This window comes from Poromitra crassiceps (genome assembly GCF_964638095.1).
Source record: "Poromitra crassiceps genome assembly, chromosome: 7".
Classification (NCBI taxonomy): Eukaryota; Metazoa; Chordata; class Actinopteri; order Beryciformes; family Melamphaidae; genus Poromitra; species Poromitra crassiceps.
Genome location: NC_139628.1, coordinates 26,862,175 through 26,886,547, shown reverse-complemented (window position 1 = coordinate 26,886,547; position 24,373 = coordinate 26,862,175). Strand labels below are relative to the sequence as shown.

Here is a 24,373-nt window from a genome sequence, read left to right as displayed (position 1 = left end):
CCGATCTCGTCCAGAGTGACCAACTCCTGCAGCTCTTCCTCTGTGATCCCTCTGTCCGTCGGTGATCCTCCTTGCTCCTCCTCTCCCGGCTCATCCACCCCGACCTCACACACAGTCTGTCCTTCCTTCTCCTCCTCTCCCGTCTCCACACCTCCCTCCTCTCCTTGCTGGTTCTCCGGGGGTCGACGCTGCGGCTCCTGCCCGGCAGAGGAGGCCCCGAGGCTGGGATGGCTTTGTCCCGCCTCAGCCTCTCTCTCCTGGAGCTCCGGCTGGCTGTCGCTCGACGACACCGGCGGGTCTGTGACCAACGAGGAGGCGGCGTCGAGTAAAGTGGGAGGAGCTACGTCAGCGGCGGGCGGCTCCTTCTCTTCCTCGACTTTGGTGCTCTCTTGTTTTCCTCTGGTAGATTTTCTCACTGCAGAAAGACAGAGAGGAGCGGTTGAGTTAACAAATAAATTAATGTATCTGTAAAATTATTTAATACAAGTAGGGATGCACTGATACATCGGCCGTATATCGGTATCAGCCGATATTGGCCTTGTTGACTGCAATCGGCCATCGGCAAAAAAAGATGCCGTTCACAGATTGCAGTAGCCAATATTTAGTTCAGTTGGGTCACATAATTTGTAGGTTCTCTGTTTCATACTTACATTGAAGTATGATTGAATTTGTGCTCATGCAAAGATAGTGTGCTGAAGGTCTCAAAAGACTTAAAAACAGGTCAGTTATTTGTTTATTTTTATGTGTGTGTGTGTGTGTGTATATATATATATATATATATATATGCGTGTGTGTGTGTGTGTGTGTGTGTATATATATATATATATGTGTATATACATGTGTGTGTGTGTATATATATATATATATATATATATATATATATATATATACATATATATATATATATATATATATATATATATATATATATATATATATATATATATATATATATATATTATCCCCAATTATACTTGGCCAATTTATCCCCATGCTGCACTATTGGCTGCCCCAGTCGCTGCTCCACCCTCTCCCGATCTGGGGAGAGCCGAGACTAGCATCATGCTTCCTCTGACACATGCGCAGTTGCCAGCCGCTTCTTTTCACCTGACAGGGGGAGCTTCACCGGTAGGACGTAGCACGTGGGAGGATCACGCTACTCCCACCAGTTCCTATCCACCCCGACCAGGCGCCCCTGACCGACCAGAGGAGGCGCTAGTGCAGCGACCAGGACACATACCCCCAATATGCTTCCCACCCTCAGGCACAGCCAATCGTGCCTGTATGGACGCCCGACCAAGACGGAGGTAACACAGGGGCGCGAACCTGCGACCCTCGTGTTGGTAGGCAGGGAATCTACTGCTACACTACCTGGACGCCCTCAATTATTTGTTTATAATGAACATTTCTTTGTTTCCCTGTCAAAAAAGCCATAAAAAACATATCGGTATCGGCCAAATTGTTATTATTTTAAACATCGGTATTGGTATTGGCCCAGAATTTAGCAATCGGTGCATCCCTAAATACAAGTGATGATGAGACTGGAAAAAGTGAAACCAACTCTCACAAAATGATTAACAGCACAAAAGTAAATCAAACTATAATGCTCTTCAACACTTTCCCCCGTCAGGGGTTTCTGACCATTTTCACTAACTTTCCAAGACCCAGAGAATATTTTCTTCTATGATTATGTAAACACTGAATATCTCAAAAGAAAGAAGAGAGCCTCTACTTTCATAGAGAAAAAAGTTTGTTTCTGCCTTCATCCGTTCTTTAGTTATAGACACTTCAATGAAGGTCGTTTTCACCGAGGGCGCCCGTCTGTCCCAGAAAGCAGAGAAAAATGCATTTTTGTACCAGCGGAGCCTGGGAGAGATTCACCCCGCACTCAGAGAAGGGACGTGCGGTCTTGCCTGGGGGGGCGAGTGCTTCCTGGTGCTCGATGTCAGAGGTCTGGGGACATATCTGACGGCTGAAATGTACACGATGTGAGGGCTCACAAACCGGATTACTAATCTGACTGACAGGAGAAGTGATTTGTGTGCGTTTACCAGCGTCTGGTGAAAAAGCTCATTCAGCTTTGGGTGGCTGTTGTGGGTCCGTCTGGCGGCGCATCGAGCCCGGGGGAAAAGGGCTCTTTGAGGCGCTGGGCTGGGGGTGTTTTATGGGGCTTCCTCCTTAAGGGAGATTGTTGCTGGCTGTGTTTTGTGGGACAATAACCGTTGCTTTTGGGCAACTTTAGGAGCGAAGTAGAGCTTCATGGGGTGGCCAGGAGCGCCATCTATCGCATGACGGTGAAAGCACGGATTGATGTGATATCACGTCAATGGCGGGGAAAGTGTTAATGGACAGTTATGTAATTTAAGTCCTTGGTTGACTTTGGATTTTAGAGAAACTGGATGATGAACTTCAGGTGATGACATCACTGTAAGAAGAATACTCATTGATTGCATCATTTCTTTTATGTGTGTGTGTGTGTGTGTGTGTGTTACCAGGGGTCTGTCTGGTTCTCTTCTTGGGTTGGCTTCTGGTCCTGGGTGTCACCACCTGCTTTTCCCTCCTCCTCCGCTTCTCCGACCTCATCGACCGTCACAAAGTTTATCCTCTCCTCTAGAGAGAGAGGGGCAGAAAAATAAATAGTGTTGATTTCAACCATTCCCCCTTTGTCTCTGACTTGGTGCAATAGAATATCTAACTCAGTATATCCAATACTGCAACACTATTGCTGAATGAAATTCTCTCTGTCTCTGCTCTTCAAAAAGTCTAATTTAAAAATGTTTGTAATCTTGCGGTTAACTCTAACCCAAGTGTATAATTCATTAAAGGATAACACTGGTGTTTGTAATGTATTGCTTACAGTCAGGAAATCCTATGAAAATAACAAAATCAAGAATGCATGTTCTCTGCTCCAGTTACTTTCTGATTTCCCAGGTACAGCTTTTCAAATTCAACCAGGAAGTCATTGCCTCCTATTGTAAGATAAAAACCTTGAAACACAGCTCACAAAGAGATAGTTTCTATTTTTCTAATGGCTAAGCCCTTGTCCACACAGGACGCCGAACGTAAGCAGAACTGAAGCTTGAAGCAGGCACAAGCTGAACATACGCCTAACCGTTCACACAAGACGCCTTCTCTTTTTCTCTCGCGCCTTGAACCCGCCCACAACTCCCATTGACTTCATGCCTGGCTTCACGCGTCACGCTTGGAAAATCGGCGTCAATCCTGAGCGATCGCTTGAGCAAGGCGTGAGCGTGGCTTCGGCAAGGCGTCAGCGTGGCACGCATGCGGGTGGTGTGAACGGCTTTGCCTGTTAACAAGGACGCCTAAATGAAACTTGTAAGTACAGCTTAGGTTGAGCGTTGCTTCGGCGTCCTGTGTGAACGGGGGCTTAGAATTACCACGAAAAGACAGGCTGATGTAGTTGTTACCAAATGATGCAAATGGGAACAAATTCTTTACTAGGCCTATGATGTCATCTATATATATATTTAGAACATGGCTCTCTTGAATACTCGATTCTGATTGGTCAATCAACAAGATTCACCGGTCATTATTTCACAACAACAGACCGCTGCTCTGCCACACCTGGATTAATCAGTTGATAAGAGCATTTTGTCTGCAGACACTACTAATTAGGCCAACCAGTTGCAGCTGTGGTGTCTTGTGTGCCAATTACGAATGAAACCGCTTTGTCGTTGAAAACGCTATTAAAAAATCTATTTGAATAATTATTTTTGTCAGATTACTGAAATAATTTAGTTGTAGGCCATGTTCTAAGCGGGATAATGTATAGTGAGCCGGTGATTACTGGAAATAATGACCTTCAGGTGATTGATTAAGCCCTCCGCTGCGCGTCGGGCTCAATCATTCACCTGTCGGTCATTATTTCGCCAGTAATCACCGGCTCACAATACATTATCCCTTACATATATATGTATAATATACACATACATACCCTATGTGGGCAATGTTTGTTTCTCTGTTTAAATTTTTCTGCTGGCCACAGCTATGCAGTTTTACGTACGATCAGGCTGAAACTTTCAGGGGGTGTAAAGAGCACCTGGTGCGGGTGACCTGACTGAGATGGATTTTTTAATTAGGGCAGATGGGCAGATTAATTGCCCAAAGGCTGAGGCTATAGTTCAGTGATGATGTCATCAGTCTGAGGCTATGTAATCAGTGATGATGTCATCCGTCTGAGGCTATATAAGTTATGGGAGTATAAGGCCTTGGCCACACTGATCCGTCAGAAAATGGACAGAATTATTGAACGGACAGATGTCTGTCAGATGCATGACAACTGAGTCTACGTCAAACCCCTCGCCGAAAGCGCCGGGCTGCTCCGCGGCCGGCGAGTCTGCCTGCGCAGCCTGCGTGCAGCTCCTTGGAAATGTGACTCGATGCAAATGACATGAACAGCGCGAGTATAATATAATGTAGATCATGTGCAGATAACCGGAGAGAAGTATATGCACTACATTCTCCCCTTGGACTAACTTCTAGTCACTGAAATCCTAGTGAAATCACACAATTTTACTCATTTTGCTGGGGAATCCCTTAAAACCTCCTTCACCGCCTCGGCCGCCATCTTCTTTGAAAAGTTGAAACAAATCTCGGAACGCCTCCTCTCGAGATCTCGACTCTGATTGGCTAAACGGACAGTGACTATCCGACCATCCGATACGTCCATCCAGAAAAAGTTCATCCCTCTTCAACTTTCTGTCCATCAAAACGTATGCAAATGTTCTGGATACATACGCTTCTGAGTGCTCCACGGACAGTCGGACAGCTGACATTGAAAATGAATGGAGGTGAACAGAGAAATGAACGCTCATGGACAGACACCACGGATCAGTGTGGCCAAGGACAAAGTATAAATAAAATAAAATATAAATTTTTAAATTAGGTGATTGCCCTAATTACCTAATGAAGTGTTGTCATAGAGCAGGAGAGGCTGCGTATGCGACGAGCAGTGGTCATCAGTGATGTCATAGAGCAGGCGAGGCTGCGTATGCGACGAGCAGTGGTCATCAGTGATGTCATAAGAGCAAGCGGCCCGAGCTGCAGGGCGGGCAAGAGAGCAAGTGAGCCCGCACAGCGGTCGAGCTGCAGGGCGGGCGAGGCCATGCAGCGGTCGAGCTGCGTATGCAAGCTGCAGGCCAGCTCGGCAGCCGAAGCTTTGTGGTTGTACTGGTCAGCTTCTAGGTATGAATCTGTGTGTGAATGTGAAAAGGAAAAAGAGAGCATTGGGACTCCCCATGTACTGTATAGATACTGTAGGTGAAGAACAAACAACAATAACAAAACACACCTGTGTCGTCCTCGCTGTGTTTCCGTTTAGCAGCGGTGGAGGTTTTCTCAGCCTGATCTTCTTCCTCCTTCTCTTCCTCCTCAACACCTGCTTCATCTACTGTCACAAGAGTCTACAGAGAGAGAGAGAGAGAAAGGGACATACGGGGGTGTTTAGTATCAAAGTTTCAAAGCAGAAAATTATCTCAGAGATGGCAGGGAAACTGCAGGTTCTCCAATGGTTTGGGGGGGGGGGGGGATCTGATAAAACCACTGAAACCTACATCATGCTGAACTTTGGTCTACAGTTGTTGCTTTCATGAAGGGCGAAGTGTACCAATGGCAATCAGGGTTTCCGTTAGCCGGTAATTGCATTTATTTTCTCTCTCTCTCTCTCTCTGTAAAATCAGTTGAAGTCCAACACATTTAAATCTCTTAGGTCATAAAGTCCAGTGAACATTTTCAAAGAGTTTTTATTCTATTTGATTTGTTGAAGTACGCCCTATGCACGCGAGTCCATTGATGGGACTTATTTTATTTGGAATTAATATTATGTATATTATAAACCTAGATAACTTAATTATGAATTTTTCCATTTGTCTGTTAAATCGAAATCTTCCAGGAAACGATGACCACGATGACACGATGACCAACAACCAATGTAATGTGTGTGTGTGTGCTCATCCAGTTTGTGCAATAATGGTGTACAAGAAAAGACAAAGAAGAAAGAGAAATCGGGTTAGAATGAAGGAATGGGAATGTTTAAGGAAAAGGATCGGGGTATTAAAGTATAATTCATTCTTTCTAATTGAGACATGGAAAATGGTCAAAAATCAAAATTGAAGAATGAAAAACAGTAAAAAAAAAAAAAAAAAATTGAAGCTGAAAATCAATTTTCAAACAGATTCGAAAAACACTAAAACAATCAAAGTTAGACCCCATTTTTCATTTTGGCCATTCCCTTTTTATCATTATTCATTTTGGATTGGAAAAATGCAAAATTAACATTGAAAAGTTGTTTAGTACCCCGATCGAAAAGAGATACAAAATACACAAAAAGCGAGTGAAAATAAATAATAATGATAAAAAAAATATATATAATTACTTCCAATGCCATTTCCCCAAGGAAGAAAACAACTTTCCCCTCACCTCTGGGTTGAAGGAGTCTCCTGATCCGTCCTCCTGGTTGGGTGGGCGGGGCTCCGGCATGCTCGGCTCCGCCCTCCCCCTCTCCTGCTCTTCTTCCTCTACGATCTCATCCAGAGTGACCAACGCCTGCAGCTCTCCCTCTGTGATCTCTCTGTCCCTCAGCGCGCCTCCTTCCTCCTCTTCTGGCTCATCCGCACCAACCTCATCCAGAGTCACCATCTCCTTGGTGTCCACTCCCACATTCTCCTCCTCATTCCTCTCTCTCTCTTGCTCCTTTGCGGTCCTCCATCCTCTGCTGCTGCCGCTGCTGCTTCCCCAGCTGCTGCTCCTTGGCTCCCTCTCCTTGGCCCTCCTCTCCTTGGCCCTCCTCCCTTCCCTCTCCTTGGCCGCCCTCTCTTCCCTCACCTTGACAAGTGCCTTCCTCTTCCTCAGCTCCTCCTCCTCGGCTGTGTCGTCCGGGTAAGCCTCCTCTTCCTCACTAACTTCGTCCAGGCTCACCAGAGCATTCGCCATTGCCCTGCTCTCTTCCCTCTCCTCTCTGTCCTTGGCCCTTCTCTTTTCCCTCACCCCTTTCTCCTTGGTCCTCCTCTCTTCCCTCACCTTGACAAGTTGCTTATTTTTCACGGCGGCTTTCCTCTTCCTCAGCTCCTCCTCCTCGGCCACGTCGTCCGGGTAATCCTCCTCTTCCTCGCTCACCTCGTCCAGGGTCACCAGAGCGCTCGCCATTGCAGGGGCTGTTTCATACCCCTCCGTTTGCCGGTTCTCCTCCGTTCTCTTGTTTTTCTTGGGTGAGTCTGTTTTCTTTTTGTGTTCGGGCAACGTAGCATTCATCTGGGACTTTGCAGATTTACCCTCTTTTTTGGGTGTTCTTTCCTTCCTTACCCCGCTGGACACTCGGACAGTCGGACCATCAGTAACCTGCTCATCTTCCACAGAATCAACTATCCGATACAGGGCCTCCTCCCTGACGATGTCTTTTTCGGATCCTCCCACACTCGTTCTTGTTGGTGTGTCCTCTTTTTTAGTCACTTTTTCTTCCATCCTTCTTCCTTTCTTACTTCCTCTCTTTCCTCTTCTCATCCCTCCTCTAACAGACCCTTCGGTCATGGTTAGGTCTTCGGGAACTTGCTCGCCCATCTCTCCAACCTCTTGGTCTTTGGGCGGCTGGTCCTTCACACAATCTAGAATCTGGAGCTCCATGTTAGGGATTTGGCCATCTTGGTTTTCTACACCATCTTTGCCAGCTTTCTTGGCGTCTTGTACACACTCTGTTGAAGCCATTTTGCCTTTGTCCTCTTCTGTTTTTCGCTTTCTCTTATTTCGGTCTTCCTTGCCCTTTGGAGATTGTTGACCAAACACTTGGGAATGATCTTCTTTAGATGTCGCCTTATCTTTACTTACAGCGTCTTTAACTGTAGGGTTATCATCAGATCTGTCTATTTGTTGAAACTTATCTTCCTCAGAAAGTTGCTTTACTGCTCTTGCACCTTTGACTGGCTGATTTTCTTCTTGATCTGTAGCTGTTTCATCTTCGACAACACTGTCTAACACTTGGAAAGAATCTTCCATTCCCATCGCATTGTAGTCATTGTCTTCATCATCAACACTGTCCAATATCTCATAGGTGTCTTCATGCAAATTCTGGCTTTCGTGTGGTTCCGTTACCTGGTTTTGGTCCCCAGCAGAGCCATGGTCCATCGCCCCATCTGCTTGGTCGTCCAATGAATCGAGGATTTGGTAACTTTCACTTTCATCCTCCTCCTCTTTAAGTTTTTCAACATCATGTTCTTTTCCTTCCTCTGTGCTTTTCATCTGGTCTTTTTTGAAGGTGTCTTCACAAGAACCAGGCGCCAGAGGGGAGGAGGGACCCTGGGCCTCCCTCCCCAGTAGAGCTGTGCCTTTCTGGGCTTGGGTTGCCACACCTAACCCCTCTCCCTCTGGAGGTGGATGCATTCCTGAGGTTTCAATTTTTTCCTCAGACTTGACACATTCTGCTCCAGTAGCCTCTGCTGATACCTTGTGGCCAGATTTTGCTACTACACCCTTTGAGATTAATGGTGCTTCTCCAAGTGGCTGAGAAACCGCTCCTGCCATTGTTTGCAAGGCAGGCTGGGATTGCTCCTTTGTTGCAGTGGCACTGTCTATCAACACCTGATCAGTCGCCGTTGTTGTTTTTGCCATTCCAGTAGCAGCAGAGGACGACTGGGTCCTACTATAACCTGAGGCTGCAGATGTTTTCACAGGAGATTTACCAGCGGTCTTCTTCTGTTGTGTTTTCTGAGCACGGGAGGAACAGGGTTTTGCAGTCAGAGAAGAAGTGGAGCCCTTACTGAGATTGGTGGAGGATGGGTGAGTGGTAGCAGATCTGGTGGTTTCAGATGAGTACTTGGACTTTTCTGGCTTACTAGGCGACAATACCGGGGACAAGTTAGAGGATGGGGTGCCTTTCACTGAGGTTGGTCTCGATTTGACTTTTTTCAGGGAAGAGGATGATGAGGAAGGTGTAGAGTTCTTTGCAGAGTCTTTTGAGGATTCCTTTGAGCTCGCTCTGGCAGCGGATGAAGAACTGGAGCTTTCCTCTGCTCGTTTTGACTTGGAGGATTGTTTCGATGAGGAAGTGATCTTGGCTGAGCCAGGATGGCCGGAGGGGGGTGGTGACACTGGAAGGCAGGAGGAGCTTGTGTCTGCATCGTCTTCACCAACTTCATCCACAGTCACAAAGTCACCGAAGTCAAAATCTTCCCCTTCAAAACTGTAGTATTCGGAAGAGAGGATGTCATCTGCAAAGTCGTCTTTCACAAAACTCTGACCCTGGATGGAGAACAAAGAAGATATTATCCAAATCTGTATCAATTAAGCAAGGCTAGGTCAAAACCTAGTATATCACTTTGTTTTTCCTCAAAGAGCACATGTGCTCCTAAGTGCCACCAATGTTAGATGGATCAATGTCTATTTGATACCAATGTTAGATGGATCAAATCCAGTTTTGATCGACAAAATCCTTAAAGTCCCTGGAAACCAAAATCCACAAAAACGTTCTAACTATGTTATTTAGGGTCTTATGTTAGTAATTGTCTGCCTCAGAAATTATTATACATTACTTTCAACCCAAAGCCTTAAAATCGACACTTTTCTACAAGATTCTACAAGGTACTTCCTCATTGAAGAGAGCAGTGCGCGAGGTGCTAAAATGCAGGAGCTTATGACGTCATAAGCTCTATATAACCTTTGTACATGCGCGCAACTCGCCCTTCTCCTTTTGTCCTTTCTTTGCCCCCAGTGACAGCGCTCGCTCGTCTGTTTCCCTCCCACTCTGTGTGCGAGCGGCTGCCTGCCTTCTCTCTTTCTCTCTCTCTCTCTCTCTCTCTCTCTCTCTCTGGACTAGTGAGAGAGAGCGCAGGCAGGGATCTCTTCCTCAGTACGCTATGAGCGGAGGAGCAACGCGCGAACACACACACGCACACACACACACACACACACACACACACCAGCTCAGTGGCCTTGTGGTCTGAGTGTCCGCCCTGAGACTGGGAGGTCGTGAGTTCGATCCCCGGCCGAGTCATACCAAAGACTATAAAAATGGGACCCATTGCCTCCCTGCTTGGCACTCAGCATCAAAGGGTTGGAATTGGGGGGTTAAATCACCATGTGATTCCCGAGCGCGGCGCACGCTGCTGCTCACCGCTCCCCCAGGGGATGGGTCAAATGCGGAGAACAAATTTCACACATTGTGTGACAATCAGTGGGACTTTACCTGACTTTACTTTACTTTACACACACACACACACACACTGTGTTCGCGCGTTGATCTCTCTTTCCTTCTCTCTCTCCTCTCTCCTCCGAGAGAGAAATTTCCCTGCTGCAATCGGGACACGCCCACACAGTCCGCGGGAGAAAATACACTCTAAAAAATAATAGATTCTCATCACTTTTGCCATGACTGTCAAACCTAAATTTATATACTTTGCAACGTTCATCATGGTTCAAATTTGGCTGGTGGCTTATTAACATAGGGTCCTGTGATGTGATGAACTCAAAATGCTAAATAATAATAAAATATTTCTGGTTTCCAGGGACTTTAACGGTCAATCGATCATTGAATAATCATGCCCATCATCCCTAGTTCAGTGTCTTGCTATAGGAAATGTTCACATGCCACTTCTTCGACAGACAATGGCTGTTGCAGGGATTGAACCTGCACACTTTCGGTTCAAGGAAAGAGAGACAGAGAAAACCACATGTTCACCTCTCTTTGTGGAGTGTCTTTAGACTTTTGGGTTTTGCAGCTTCTGTTGGACTTCTAAAGAAAACGGAAAAGATCGCAAATACAGTTAATTACTCTGTTGTCCGAAATGAGTGAGAATGGACAAAAGAGATATGAACATATGCAGTGTCATTCAAAATGAGATGTCCACCATTTGAGAAATGTGTGTTCCAATGTTTGCACAGAAAATGTATGCATTCATGCAGGAATTTTCCTGGCTCAGAATGAGGCGGAGGTGCTACTAGAGCACGACCGATATGGGATGTGTCAGACCGACACGGATACGATTTTAGAGGTGAGGGGATTAACCAATTACCGATATGGCGGCAGTGAATTTAATGATTTTTTGAGCTGGAATGCAAATAGACCTTTTCTAGGTGGATTGTGCACTTCTATAACTATGCAAAGCTACTCAGAAGGTAGAAATGAACACTGAGAAAATAAAAAATAAATCAAAATAAAATGAATAGCAAATAAAATCAATAATCTATGTTGTCAGTCAATTGCCAACCATTTAAATGAAGAAGCAAGCATCTATGATAGAGGAAAGAATATTGTATTTAAAGTCGAGCTGAACCCAAAAATGACTTTTCTTTTCTTTTGGTTCAAATACCTGGGTATTCAGTGCACCTATTTAATCATGTATGCCAAAAAGAAATCACAAAAATCATTTTTTTTTCTTACACTTTTTCACATCAAAAGTAAATTTTTCAAGATTTCATTCATAACAGTAATCTACAGTTTGCTGACATCACATAGTACTATCAAATTTCTACCCCATTTCAATCAATCATATCACGACATGGCAGCTGTCAATCAAATCTTCATTTCAGGATAATTTTCTCTTCCAAATGAAGGAGAAAATGGCGCCTAGTGCCTGTCATCTGGCAGAATTCCTATCCGATAAACTAACTACTAACTTGGCCAATTGTATGTAACATACACAATAAAGCAAACGGTAATGCCTACAATGCAAATAAATGTAACTGGCTCGTTAAAACTCGCATTCCAGGAATATTGTATTTACTGCAATAGCGTTAATGGCGCGTGCCTGAGAGCCTGGTTGTCAGGGGTCGCCCCTCGGAGATTCCAGGCAGGCGGGCAGCACCCATGCATCGGATTGTCCGCTCGTTCCACACAGAAGCAGCTGGCTACCTGCTACTCGGCAGAGCCCACTCGCGTAGCACGACAACACGCTGAATCCCACTCGATTTGGGGGTGGAACACGCCAGGATTGGCCAATGCCAAAGCCAGTCCCCAGAATTGTCAAATCAAATAATCGACACGCTATATCCGCCGCCTCTCAAGCCTGTCATCAAGACAAGATTTGTTTTCAGTCTCCGAACTTCGCGCTACTTGCATTCCGTTGGGTTCATTTCGACTTTAAGGGGGATTTGTAAGATGGGCAATTTATAAATGTAATGGTAACAGTTCTAACTGATCTGCTGTATTAAGTTTGCCTGTCCATATAAGTTTAGTTCATTCTGAGTCATTTACTCTCTCACACCTCAGTGAACCCACCATAGCTGGTATTTCAGATTGACCCTGAACACACCACCAGAGCTGCGTCAGCATTAGCATCCGCTCAACCGAGTAGCTATGTGGTGGAGCTAGTTAGCTAATGTAACAAACGACTTAACGTTCTGCCAAGCTCATTGTCACGGAGAGTAAAAATGAGGACGTTGTTTATTTACTTCCCAGCATTGCGTCTCGCCAACTAGGTAAGAACATAGCGTGAAATCAACTCATGGTCCACCGCTCCACCGCGCATGGGTGTTGCATTCAAAGAGCCCGCCGCACCGTCGTCTGAGTGCTGAGCTCACTCTTTTCTTACTCGTTGGCTCGTTCAGGTCGTTCCAGTGCGCTGTGTCTGCCGAGGATGATACCGTGCCACTCCGGCAAACACCGTCGGGTCACGTTAATGCCACGTTTGCAGTTACTAGTGACAGAAATCCACCGAGTGCGACGCTTGTTAGAGTATAATGTTTCCAGGAGGAGGCAGAGTGAAATTTCTCTATACAGGAAACACCCTGTCATGGTACTGTACATCTGTACTGTATATGGCTGACATGAAATGGAGGGAGGGAGATTGTGTATTCACCTCTCTCTGTGGTGACTCTTCTGGGCTTTGAGTCTGAAGGAAACACAAAGTAAAAGTGGTTAATACTCCTTGATCCTGGTTTAGTGGAAGACGTGAACAGGTAGAGGGGTGGGCGATATGGCAAAAATATCATATCACGATTGTTTCAGCCAGGATCACGATCCACGATCTTATCATGATTCTTTTTCATCTTGGTTTTAAGACTATTTTGCAAGTTACTGAACAGTACGAGTACATCTAAACTAATTTCAGGGTTTCGTACGGTCATGAGAAACCTGGAAAAGTCATGGACATTTAAAATACAATTTGTTACGCTGAGTTTACAATAATTCATGTGCTAAGAAATAATGTTCACAAGCATGCACATGCTCACTCTATCTCTATCTATCTATCTATCTATATGTATTGGTTCACTATTATTTAGGCTAGACAGTAGGGTTGGATGATGGGACGAATATATGGGCTATCTGCGATTGAGTTCACCGTCGGTTGCTTTTGTTGGGGGTGATCTTTCACGTGATTGTTGTCATTTTAATTTGCTAGTTTAATGGTGAGAGAGAGAGACCGACAGATGGAGAGAGAGAGAGCTCTGTCTGACATACGGCTCGGCTCGGCTCGGCGCGCGCGCGCGCGCACACACACACACACCACAGCGTTGAGGTTAAGCAGTGAGAGAGGGGGAAACGGAGCAGGAACACGCTCACCTGGGAATACGAGGCAGGATGACAGCAGATTAAGAGCAATGCGTCCTCGCATTTAAAATAACTGCCCAAATCCAACTGAAGCAAATGAAACTCAAACTATAAAGCAGCCATAGATATGATTCAGGCACTTTTTCCACTATATCTGCCTGTCTGTCTCTCTACCCGCATGTTTGTTTGTTTAGTGTGCGTGTGTGTGTGTGTGTGTGTGTGTGTGTGTGTGTGTGTGTGTGTGTGTGCGTGTGCGTGTGTTGTGTGTGTGTGTGTGTGTGTTAAGGCTGAATTATGCTCACCCTGCCGTGAAGGGCGCGGGGGTGGAGCGAGGGGCGGGCGCGTCAAATTACGTAAATTTGTTGGGCGTGGTTATTCGCTAGCTCAGGCGGCCGCTCGCGTTGTGCCTGACTTTTTTTCTAACAGCGCGAGCTTCTCTCCAAACATGGCCGCATTCAAACCATTGAGCCCTGAACACTGAGCTGTGTTTTCGCCACATTTCTTGACCCATGTGGTAGGCTATAAACTTAGATTTGCAACTGTTCGTTTTTAGTCATTTCACCAAGTAAATGTGTTGTGTTGAGAGCATTATTGAGAGAGATTAAAAGCAGCACAGAGTAGTAGGCTATCAGGGCTGAGTAGTAAAAACGGCTTTCAGTAAAAACAAGTTTGGTGAGTCCTTCATGTGCTGATGTGCGGTCGTTTGAGAGTGAAAGCGCACTCAGTACTGCACAGCGTTTCATTGCGACTTTTCACGGGCTGTTTTCACCATTGTACAATGCACACAATACATGCTGATCACTTTCTGAGTATAATGGCATCTGACCCAGCGCGAGGTCTGCACGGTGACTCACGGAGACTCGCGGGGCCCCACCCCCACGGAGCTTTGCTCGAGCATAAGAGCACCTTTAGTGTTAGGGTGTGTGTTGTAAAGAGGTTTAATTTGCGCTCGTGTGATTTTCATCGCCGTTTATTATAAGAGCATTGTATCGTCCCGGCTCCGTCCCCAAATTAATTTTCCTCGTCCCTGACGCTATTTTTAACCTCCCCGGGATGACGGGAGGTCCTGTCGAGCCTGGTTAAGTGTGTATAGACTCTTCTAAACATGAACTGCGGATTATAACCGTAGAATCAGGTCCGACTATCCGCTGCAGTCACTCTGCTAGGCATGACTCAATAAACCGCTTAATCACTTTCTAAACATGGGGAGAAGCTCCGGCGCGCTTTGGAGCACAGTGCTGCTGCACAGAATAGGCTACAATTCTCTGCTCTGGAGAGTGTGTGTGTGTCAAACCAACCCCCCCTCCGTGTTGTCGTCCTCCATGCTGCTCTGCTGCGCTCGCGAGTCGCACTTCGAAGTGAAAAGGGGGAGGGGAGGAAAACTCTGGAAGCGTCTTTCAGACATAGAAATGCAAATGATAGAATGTGCACTGCATGTAGCGCGATTCGAACGATCTGTCTGGAAAGGCAGATCGTGGACCCATTCTAATAGTTAACGATCTAAGATCGTTATATCGCCCACCCCTAGGTTAGGGTTATCCTGGGTTAGTGGAGGACATGAACAGGGTTAGGGTTATCCTGGATTAGTGGAAGACATGAACAGGGTTAGGGTTATCCTGGATTAGTGGAAGACATATGAACAGAATCATGAAGAAAGTGTCAATGGTGAGGGTCACCTCTCTCTCCTGTCTGATCTTCTGTTTTCTTTCAGCCTTGGTCTGGCGAATCACCATGTGTATCTTCTTGCCCTTGAGTTTTGCTAGACGGGATTTCAGGAAATAAATCCTGAAATGACACGTGCATCAGAATTGCAGTATTGAGGTTTTACGAGGACCAAGGACTGTTGCTTACACAAATAGCAAACTTTTTTTCTTTTTCTGATCCCCCCCCAATTTTCCCTTGCTGCCACCCCGGGCGCTGCTCTACCCCTCTGCCGATCTGAGGAGAGCCATAGACTAGCACCCTGCTTCCTCCGACACATGCACGCTTGCCAGCCGTTTCTTTTCCTCTGACAGCGGGGAGCTTGACTGGCAGGGCATAGCACGTGGGATCACACTATTGCCACCAGTTCGTCAATGTAAAAGATAACTGCAAGTCGAGAAAGTTGCGGTTTGTCATAAAACTGTGGCACTATAAGTTATAAATCAGAAAGACGACGCACAAATCAGTCGCCTAAGTGACATCTCTGCTGCCAGTCCATCGTTGTTGATGGCGTGACGTATAATGTGCGGCACAAGATGTACCGGTAGTTGATTGACAAAACTAAACCTCGTTTCAGCTTCAGGACAAACTGCGACTTTGTTGACATGCATAGTTCTCTTTTAAATTGACAAAATGTAACATGTGTACCCCGTGGCACAATTCCAACTGGATCAAAAAAGTAACGTTCACCACCATTCATATCTTTTCACACGCTGGTACAGGGAGAAAAGCAGGAAGTGCTGTTCACTTTGGCTCTCTATACATTATACAATTATGGACTAAGACTTGTGTAGCCTAAATAAATATAGAGCTTTGATGTATAAAGCCTGTTTTGATAGGACAAACTCACGATTCAAATTGTCCTCCAATCAAATGCCTCTTTACATTTTTTCCAATCCACGGCCTGGAAGGAGAAAGGGGAAACAGTTATTCAGCATTCATGCATTTATTCCACACAAAAATAGGAAGAAAAATGTCAACAGCCATCCATCCCTCCCAACTGTCTTGCTATGTACTGTACTCTCTCTCTCTCACACACACACACACAGACACACACAGAAACACACACACACACACACACACACAGAAACACACACACCTCTCATCCTCAGATTTGACCATTTTTGCGAGTGTGCGATTGTGGATTGTGAACACGTTCTTGACATCATCCATGTGAGCCATCTCAAAGCACAACTAGAGAGAGAGAGAGAGAGAGAGAGAGAGAGAGAGGGAGAGAGAGAGAGACGGGATGTTTAGCATCAAGGTAATCATGAGAGATTGAGATGAGACAAATTCTGATCAAGATGAAGACTAGGAGATTTCTGGTGATTTAAAAATTGGCTATTTGAGAAAAAGGAGAGAATTGCATTTTTCGATGCCATTTTTGTGTGTGGAAATATGTGAGTGACGGACAAAAACATTAACTAAGGAGTGTTCGTGTTTTACCTAAAATGTTTTTATCATCTGTTCTTACTGTTAGTTCTTATCTTGTCTGTAAATTTGAAACTTGTATATATGTTCTTCTGTAACAGGGCGCTCTTATAAATGAGAGGTCGCTCTCAAGGGCCATCCCTGTATAAATAAAGGCACAAAAAACAACAACATATTTCTCTCTAGGGCGAGGGCAGCTTCCCTGTAGTTCCACATCCGAAGTGAAGTACCGTAAGTGGCACTTTATAAAACGCCACAGAGCATCGGCTTAATGTCTGAAAATGCAGGTGTGTTTGTGCATTTGTACCCGGTTGGCGAGCATCAGGCAGTTGCGGACACGAGCGACTCCCGACACGGCACTCATCAGGCTTTTGTAGAGGTTCAAGTACGGCTTCCTGATCTGCAACACCAGCAGCCTCTGTTTCAGCGAGGCCACGTTGACAACAGGCTGAAGAAACCAAAGGAGAACAAGAGGATTTGGTATTGAGGACGAGGCATCCTTAGACAGCGTTTTCCACTCAGGGCTGCACTTATTCATGATGCATCATCGCTTAATACAATTTTTGGCACCCATGCTGATTATCGGGGTCATTAAAGAGCTGGTTTAATAAAAAACAGACTTACGATGTTGCTCAATTTCATCAGGTTTATGTACATCATGTCCTGTGAAAAGATCACAAGTGACAGATGATCAGATAAGTCATTATTTTTGTACTTTTACAGACTCGCTAAACAATCAAGAAAAACAAAATGAATAACTGAATACATCGAGAATGAAAATAATCAATAATCAAATGGGGAAGTAATTCTTAGCATCCCAGCCCAGTTGACGGCGCAGAAAAATGCTCAAACAGCTTGAATGTGGGGAAAATGGAAAGATCGGCTTCACGGACACACACGCGTGTCCGTGGAAACAATGCATTCAGCTCCTATCCTGATAAGCCTAATGACACTGGGGTAAAAAGTTGTTAAAGTCAAACTCTGTATGTGGTTGCCATATTTTGGGGATGTCTAAGAATCTGCCTTTGCTCTTGTAGTAAATGTTATCCAACGTATGGTAGCTTGAGAGTTCATTCCACCAGTGAACTACAGCTGGGGGATTGGATGCTTTCCAATTTAAAGCTATGCATTTCCTAGCTGCCCACAGGGCAAGATCTATGTATTTACTTTGAATGCATTGTTTTTGTTTGGTTGTTTGTCCAATAGTCTTGTTTGTTCTTGGATTATTGTGTATCTTATGCAGTTTTCTTGTTTTGTTGTGTTTTGATGTTCTTTGTGGGGGATATGGGATATGATAGTCCATGTATGTCGTGTAAATACCTCATGTTCTTTCTTAGAAAAAAAAAAAAAAAAAAAAAAAGACTAGTCGACTACTAAGCACAGTGTTGCCTAGTGGTTTTACTAGTCGACTAGTCTGTGAATGCCCTAATATATATATACTGTATATTTTGCAAGTCTGTTCGGAGTTGTGGCATGTGCATCCCTTAACTCCTTTACTAACTAGTGTTAGTAAAGTACTGAACAATGAGATGAAAATGGCAATAAAAACAACAATAAAAACACCTGTAGACCCCCCCCAAAATCTTTCTGCAAGGGCAGATTTCCCAGCAGAAACAGTAATGTAATCCAATGTATGGATGCACGATATATACAGTATTTTACATGATTTATTATTCTGATAATAAGAAATAATAAGACTTTTGCCAGATGAAGGTCTTGTTGTGACCGAAACGTTGCTAAATAAAAGTCTGAAGTGAAGTCAGTGTGCGGGATTCTCCTTTCTCAACTCATCTGATGCTCCGACGCACCTGACGCACACGGTTTGTGCAGAGATCACCCCTCTTCTATTATTCTGATAATGAAATGTTAAGCCGATAAATATATGTTCTGCAAGGGTTCCGAGAAAAGGAAAAAATTCTGAGCTGAGCGTAACATTAGACCAAACCTGGCGAGGAAACTGTAGCGTCGGTTAGCGTTAGCTGTTGTGGTTGCCGCCTAGCAGAGCTAGTGTGTGGCTTCCCTTGCCACGTTAGCACTCCCTGCTTAGCAAGTGAACAGCCGTGTCAAATTAAGCGAGAAATAGAACTTCATTATCTTTTGTTAGTAAACTCACTCGGCGACATTCGGGTTGTACAGACGGATCGTGTGTTTCCATACCTCCGTGTATATTGGCGGCATGGGCTGCAAGAGGAAGTGCAGGGTGAGCTCACGGCCACGGACACAAACCGGGTTTTCAATGTGGGACCGGACGAAATCACAGCACTTAGTCCAATCATCGAAATACACAAAGGCCTGGAGAAGAGGAGAGGGGGCTGTATTAACATATAACTTAATCAAGTCAAATAAAATGTCCAAACAAAAACAACAACAAGCAAACAATAAACATGTTGTCCCCCACGCCAGTGATGTAGATTCACTCGAGTCAGTCCCATTCATTGTCAATGCCGCCCCCTAGCAGCACAAAGTCAACATTACAGTGTGACTGATGAACCAATGAAGTGGCAGCATTGTCACATTGTAGTACATGGAGTAAATGTCCTGTCTGTTTAAAGCTTGCTTTATACTCGCTGTGCCGCGAAGGGTGCGGGGGATGTCAAATGACGTCAATGTGTTGGGCGCGACCTCCGTAGGGCCGCCCACCGTGTACCTCAAGATTCTCACAGCGCGACCTCCGCACGGCTTCTCTCCAAAATATGTCCGCTTTCGAGCCACTGAGCCCTGAACACTGAGCTGTGTTTTCACATTTCTTGACCCATGTGGTAGGCTAAACTTTGATTTGCAACTGTTCGTTTTTAGTCATTTCACTAAGTAAATGTGTTGTGTTGAGAGCATGATTGAGAGAGATTAAAAGCAGCACAGAGCAGGCTATCAGGGCTGAGAACTGAAACGGCTATTCAGTAAGAACAAGTTTGGTGATTCATTCATGTGCTGATGTACGGTCGTTTGAGAGTGAACGCGCACTCAGTACCGCACATATAGTGTTTCATTGCGACTTTTCACGGGCTGTTCGACCTCGCGGAGCCTTGCTCGAGTATAATGAGCGCTTTACCCTCCTCTGCAGTAGCAGCACTGTCACATTGTAGTACATGGAGTAAATGTCCTGTGTGTCTTACCCTCCTCTGCAGTGGCAGCACTGTCACATTGTAGTACATGGAGTAAATGTCCTGTCTGTCTTACCCTCCTCTGCAGTGGCAGCACTGTCACATTGTAGTACATGGAGTAAACGTCCTGTGCGTCCAGGTAGGGCCACACCAGTCGGGCCACGTCCTCGTGCAGGTAGTCTGCCACCGGCAAACCGGTCATCATGATGGCGTTGGGCAGCGGAGCGGAGCGGCTGCTCGTCGTCTGCAGGAGACAATAGAGTGGTTACGTTGACACCAATCTGCGAATCCATCGGTTAAAAAAATATTATAATAATAATAATTTTAAAAATTACCTCTGGGGGCAAGTTCGTTTCAATAGAGCTCAACAGGCATGTGACTTTTCGTGACATATGCCGCCCCAGAAGTTCCCCATTCATATTCTCCATAGACAGCTCAGTGGCCTTGTGGTTTGAGTGTCCGCCCTGAGACTGGGAGGTTGTGAGTTCGATCCCCGGCCGAGTCATACCAAAGACTATAAAAATGGGACCCATTGCCTCCCTGCTTGGCACTCAGCATCAAAGGGTTGGAATTGGGGGGTTAGATCACCATATGATTCCCGAGCGCGGCACTGCTGCTGCTCACCGCTCCCCCAGGGGATGGGTCAAATGCGGAGAACAAATTTCGCACACTCAGGTGTGTGACAATCATTGGGACTTTACCTTTACTTTACCTTTACTTTACCTTTACTTTACTTTACTTTACCTTTACTTTACCTTTACCTTTACTTTACTTTACTTTACTTTAGACATTTAGAAAAATCCTTATAGAACGGGTTTTAAGCACTGAGATATATGAATGGAGAGAGTGTCCCTATCTCCTGCCTGTATGTTTTATTGAAGCCAAAATCCAACCAGATCAGTGAACCAGAGTTTGCGCAGTAGCTCCGTTGAGTTAGAACCTCTGAGAGCTCCCCGCCCCTCTGAAATTTCTTATGTAGAGCTGCTGTTTCTAGAATGCGCACAGTGCGTTGTGTATTTATACACAGTCTAGCTCTGTAAATATGACACTTTAAGTTGTAATATTTTTTGTCTCACCAAAAGTAACCAGGAAGATTCCCACTATGAGATCAGTTTATCAAAATGACGCCTGTACGAAAATCTGATTTTGGTTGTCGGAGATTTCAGACCTCCGGGCTGCTGCCGAGTGCTCTCAGCATTGGCTCTCAGCGCTCTCAGCGCGGGCCGGAAGTGGAGGCAGGCCTCACTCACCTTCAGCCTCACTGGGGGGATTGCTGTGTTGACTAAGCTAGCCTAATGTTTTCGTGGCATTTTGATTAACTTTATGATTTAATTCCTTTTGGAGCAAATGTTGGTTTTACAAATCTAACCTTGACGCTTTACGCAACGTTGTTTGCTGGTATAGTGTTGTGGGTACTGCAGCCTGTAACGTTCTCCGTTGTCGGAGATTGAGTTGTATCAGCCAGAGCCCGCAAGAGGAGCCAGGGCTGCTTGGCTCTCAGTCTCTCACTGGGGGAAATTCTCGGATGAACAGCTCTGTGTTGATTAGCCTAATGTTTCCGTGGCATTTTGATTAACTTTATGATTACATTTCTTTTGGCGCAAATGTTGGTTTAACAAATCTAACCGTGAGGCTACGTTGTTGTACCCCCCCCGGTACAGTGTGTGTAGGGCAGTCCATTGAGCCCAACCTAACGTTAGCGAGAGCCAGGCTGCCTGGTCTATTGCCTGGTATATCGTTACTAAGAGAGGAGCTTGTGAAGAACGAACAACCCCACAGTCAAAGCATTTCCCCGAGATATGCATATAAAAACGTTTGTTGCTTTAATAGCCTACAAAAAATAAAACGTCTGTTTGTCTGTGATGCTAACCCGTTAGCGATGAGCTAACGGTGGTTGTAACGGTAGGCCTCATCTTATACCCGGGACAGGAGTTAACGTTATAAAACACATTTCCTGACAGTTGGACAACCTGGTCAGTTCTGAAAATATGTGTCTATTATTGTGTTATTCCAGCTATCGTTATCGGTTGTTAAGTTATAGTAATATTAAGCCGATAAATAATGAAAAACAGCTGACTAGCGAAAGCTAACGCCATTGCTAGCCTGCATGTTAAAACCATTGTGTACCTATAACGTAGCTGGATTAACTCATAAAACACATATTTTCTGAACTTACTTCAGTCCCCAACCAACGTTAATTCCTCGCGCACCTTTGTCAAAACAATGTTCTTTTTATTGCGGTCCATTGACATGTCTGGTTAGCCTGGTAAACCGCCCGTCACGTGAACTCACATTGCATTTGGTTCTCCGTGACGGTCTGGACCTGCACAGGCAGTTAAGATGATTGGTCGAGCCATGCCGGCTCGACCAATCAGCGGCGGCCGTAGGCGGGCTCTGGCTCGTCTGGGCAAGTAGTGGGTACATGGTCTTTGTAGTTCTTTTCACTCGTCAACATGGCTGCCGCCGCGGAAGTGAAAGGCAGTGAATGAAATTGAATGTAACGTTCCCAATTCTATGTATTAAATTCTAAAAAACGACCCTCAACATTTGGGAAGGCTAAGCCACACAACTAGTTCGTTATAATCTAACTAAATGCTTCGAAGGTGACTTTACGACCGCGAGGACTCAATCAATGAATACCACGGAGATCATCCACAGGCACCTTCCGCGATCTGATTGGTTGAAGTTAACACCCACCAGCGGTGATAGACAGATGGGTCATCCAATCACCTGCCAAGTAGCTTGGACAAAGTGCCCGCCTCCGTCAGCGGGTCTGGTGACTTCAAACCCAGATCGACTGGTTTAGTGAAACCTATGTGGAGCTATACCGTCCATCTGGCAGCGTCAGGTTAATGTCTGGTAGCCAGCACAGCCAACCCATGAGCCACCCCGACCTCCAGGCCTGCACTACCCAGGCTAAGAGCCCATCTCCCGGGCCCACACACCCAGCAGAGCCACCCCGACCTCCAGGCAGCGCTACATAACGATGACGCCGTGTGTCTTGTCTATGACGATAGATCTATAATGTGAAGAGCCTGTCCAGCCAATGACGGCTTGAGACTGGCTGCCACAGCTGTCAATCATCCATTTTTATCTTTTTTTATATGTCAAATAACTACTTAAAAACAAACTGATCAGAAAAATGACCACTTGCACAGGCATTAGCATGATAATGACTATCTAAAATGATACAAACCACCTTTGGAAAAAAATTATCTGACGTATACTTTGATTATTTCGGTTGTGATTTTCCCATCCACTAACATGGGGAGGCGGGCCTTGTGACCTAATACTGGATTCAACCGCCAGAGCGGCGATCTAACATGCAGCGGCTTCACTGAACGGGACCAATGCCCAGTCCATCTTATAATAGGTCCATGGTTTTAAGGCTGGAACCAAGCCAACCTGTGACATACTGAATCGTGAGTGACCATAAAACATTCGGTTTGAGCAAAAACAAATAATAACAACGGGGGGGGGGGGGGGGGGGGGGCTGGAGGGGAGATGGAAAATGTGATCCCCACCACGCTTTTATTTGTTGTTTTTGCTGAAAGTGAAATGTTTTATGGTCACTCATGATTCTCTGGAAGACAGGTTGGCTTGGTTCAAGCCTTAAAACGTGTTATATAAGGATTTTTTCAAAATGTCTACAGAGAAAATGAATGGGGACTTTTCACTTCTGGGGGCAAGAAACGTCACATGACCGTTGAGCTCTATTGCTAGCTAATAGTTTGCAAGAAGATTTAAACAATTGAATTTGAAATGTTTCAATCAAGCATGAACACAATGAGGACATCATAAATCGCTGGACTACAAACCGCCCTTACCACCTAGGGGTGTTACGGTACATGTATTCGTCCCGTGAGTTCACCATGAAACGACACGACGAATACGTCAAATCCAGAAGCACCTAAACGCTGTTTGAACGCCATTGAATTGAATTGAATTAAACGCCACAGAAGAAGCGGCTAAACGTTACAGGATAACACTGACAAAGCTGTTAACTTGTAAACAAGCAACTTACATCGCGTGGGATGACAAGCAAGATGCGGTGAGGAAGAGGAGATGACTCCTTGTCATGTTCCAATAATCCATTAGATGACCGAACGTAATCATTATGGTAAACAAAAGGCTAGTAGGCTAACAGGCTAGTAACAGGCTTGCTGTCAATCTTGTCGTGCATTCCTTTATAACTGGGAACTGGTAATCTTACCGGTTCAAAGTTCATGAGCTGGGACGTGACGTCACTAGAGCTGGTATTTCCCATTCCAAACTGGTAGGAGCCTCAGCAGCCCCGACGTAAAAAATCCAAGATGGCTGATCCGCGCAACAACAGTAGTTATAATCGTATAAATGCTATTTAGCACTTCTGTCTTGTTTGTGTCTTATTAAATCAGCTGTACACACAGCACGACCTACTTCTATCTGTGTGGACATGAGGCTGCAGTGTTTGTATGCGCAAAATGCCACGAAATGCCTTGTTATCAACTGTTATTGCTAACAATGGCTAGCCTGGCTAGCGAGTGGATCTGACCAGTGAACAGTGAACTTCCCAGCTCAACTTTTCTGCAAATGGAACGCTAACAAAACGGATGTGACGTAATTTAACCTCCACATCCCAGTTATTTTGCGATAAAGGAACGCA

General features: G+C 45.2%; 2 protein-coding genes across 2 annotated transcripts in view; both read right to left on the bottom strand.

Annotated features, from left to right (window-relative positions):
- Positions 1 to 94, bottom strand: part of LOC310779503 (uncharacterized protein) — a gene marked incomplete at its 5' end in the record, with an annotated part of 4,704 nt that extends 4,610 nt beyond the window's left edge. The window contains one exon of the mRNA XM_083640034.1: positions 21 to 94. Within this exon, the coding sequence (XP_083496160.1) occupies positions 21 to 94 (74 nt within the window). The remainder of the gene's footprint in view (positions 1 to 20) is intronic.
- LOC310779502 (uncharacterized protein) overlaps positions 22 to 24,373 on the bottom strand; it is a gene marked incomplete at its 5' end in the record, with an annotated part of 65,145 nt that continues 40,793 nt past the window's right edge. The window contains 14 exons of the mRNA XM_083640033.1: positions 22 to 415; positions 2,493 to 2,610; positions 5,312 to 5,423; positions 6,439 to 9,249; positions 10,685 to 10,738; positions 12,804 to 12,836; positions 15,172 to 15,280; positions 16,047 to 16,100; positions 16,296 to 16,390; positions 16,935 to 17,075; positions 17,252 to 17,290; positions 18,785 to 18,919; positions 19,741 to 19,791; positions 19,880 to 19,972. Of these exons, the coding sequence (XP_083496159.1) occupies positions 346 to 415; positions 2,493 to 2,610; positions 5,312 to 5,423; positions 6,439 to 9,249; positions 10,685 to 10,738; positions 12,804 to 12,836; positions 15,172 to 15,280; positions 16,047 to 16,100; positions 16,296 to 16,390; positions 16,935 to 17,075; positions 17,252 to 17,290; positions 18,785 to 18,919; positions 19,741 to 19,791; positions 19,880 to 19,972 (3,915 nt within the window). The 3' untranslated portion in view covers positions 22 to 345. The remainder of the gene's footprint in view (positions 416 to 2,492; positions 2,611 to 5,311; positions 5,424 to 6,438; positions 9,250 to 10,684; positions 10,739 to 12,803; positions 12,837 to 15,171; positions 15,281 to 16,046; positions 16,101 to 16,295; positions 16,391 to 16,934; positions 17,076 to 17,251; positions 17,291 to 18,784; positions 18,920 to 19,740; positions 19,792 to 19,879; positions 19,973 to 24,373) is intronic.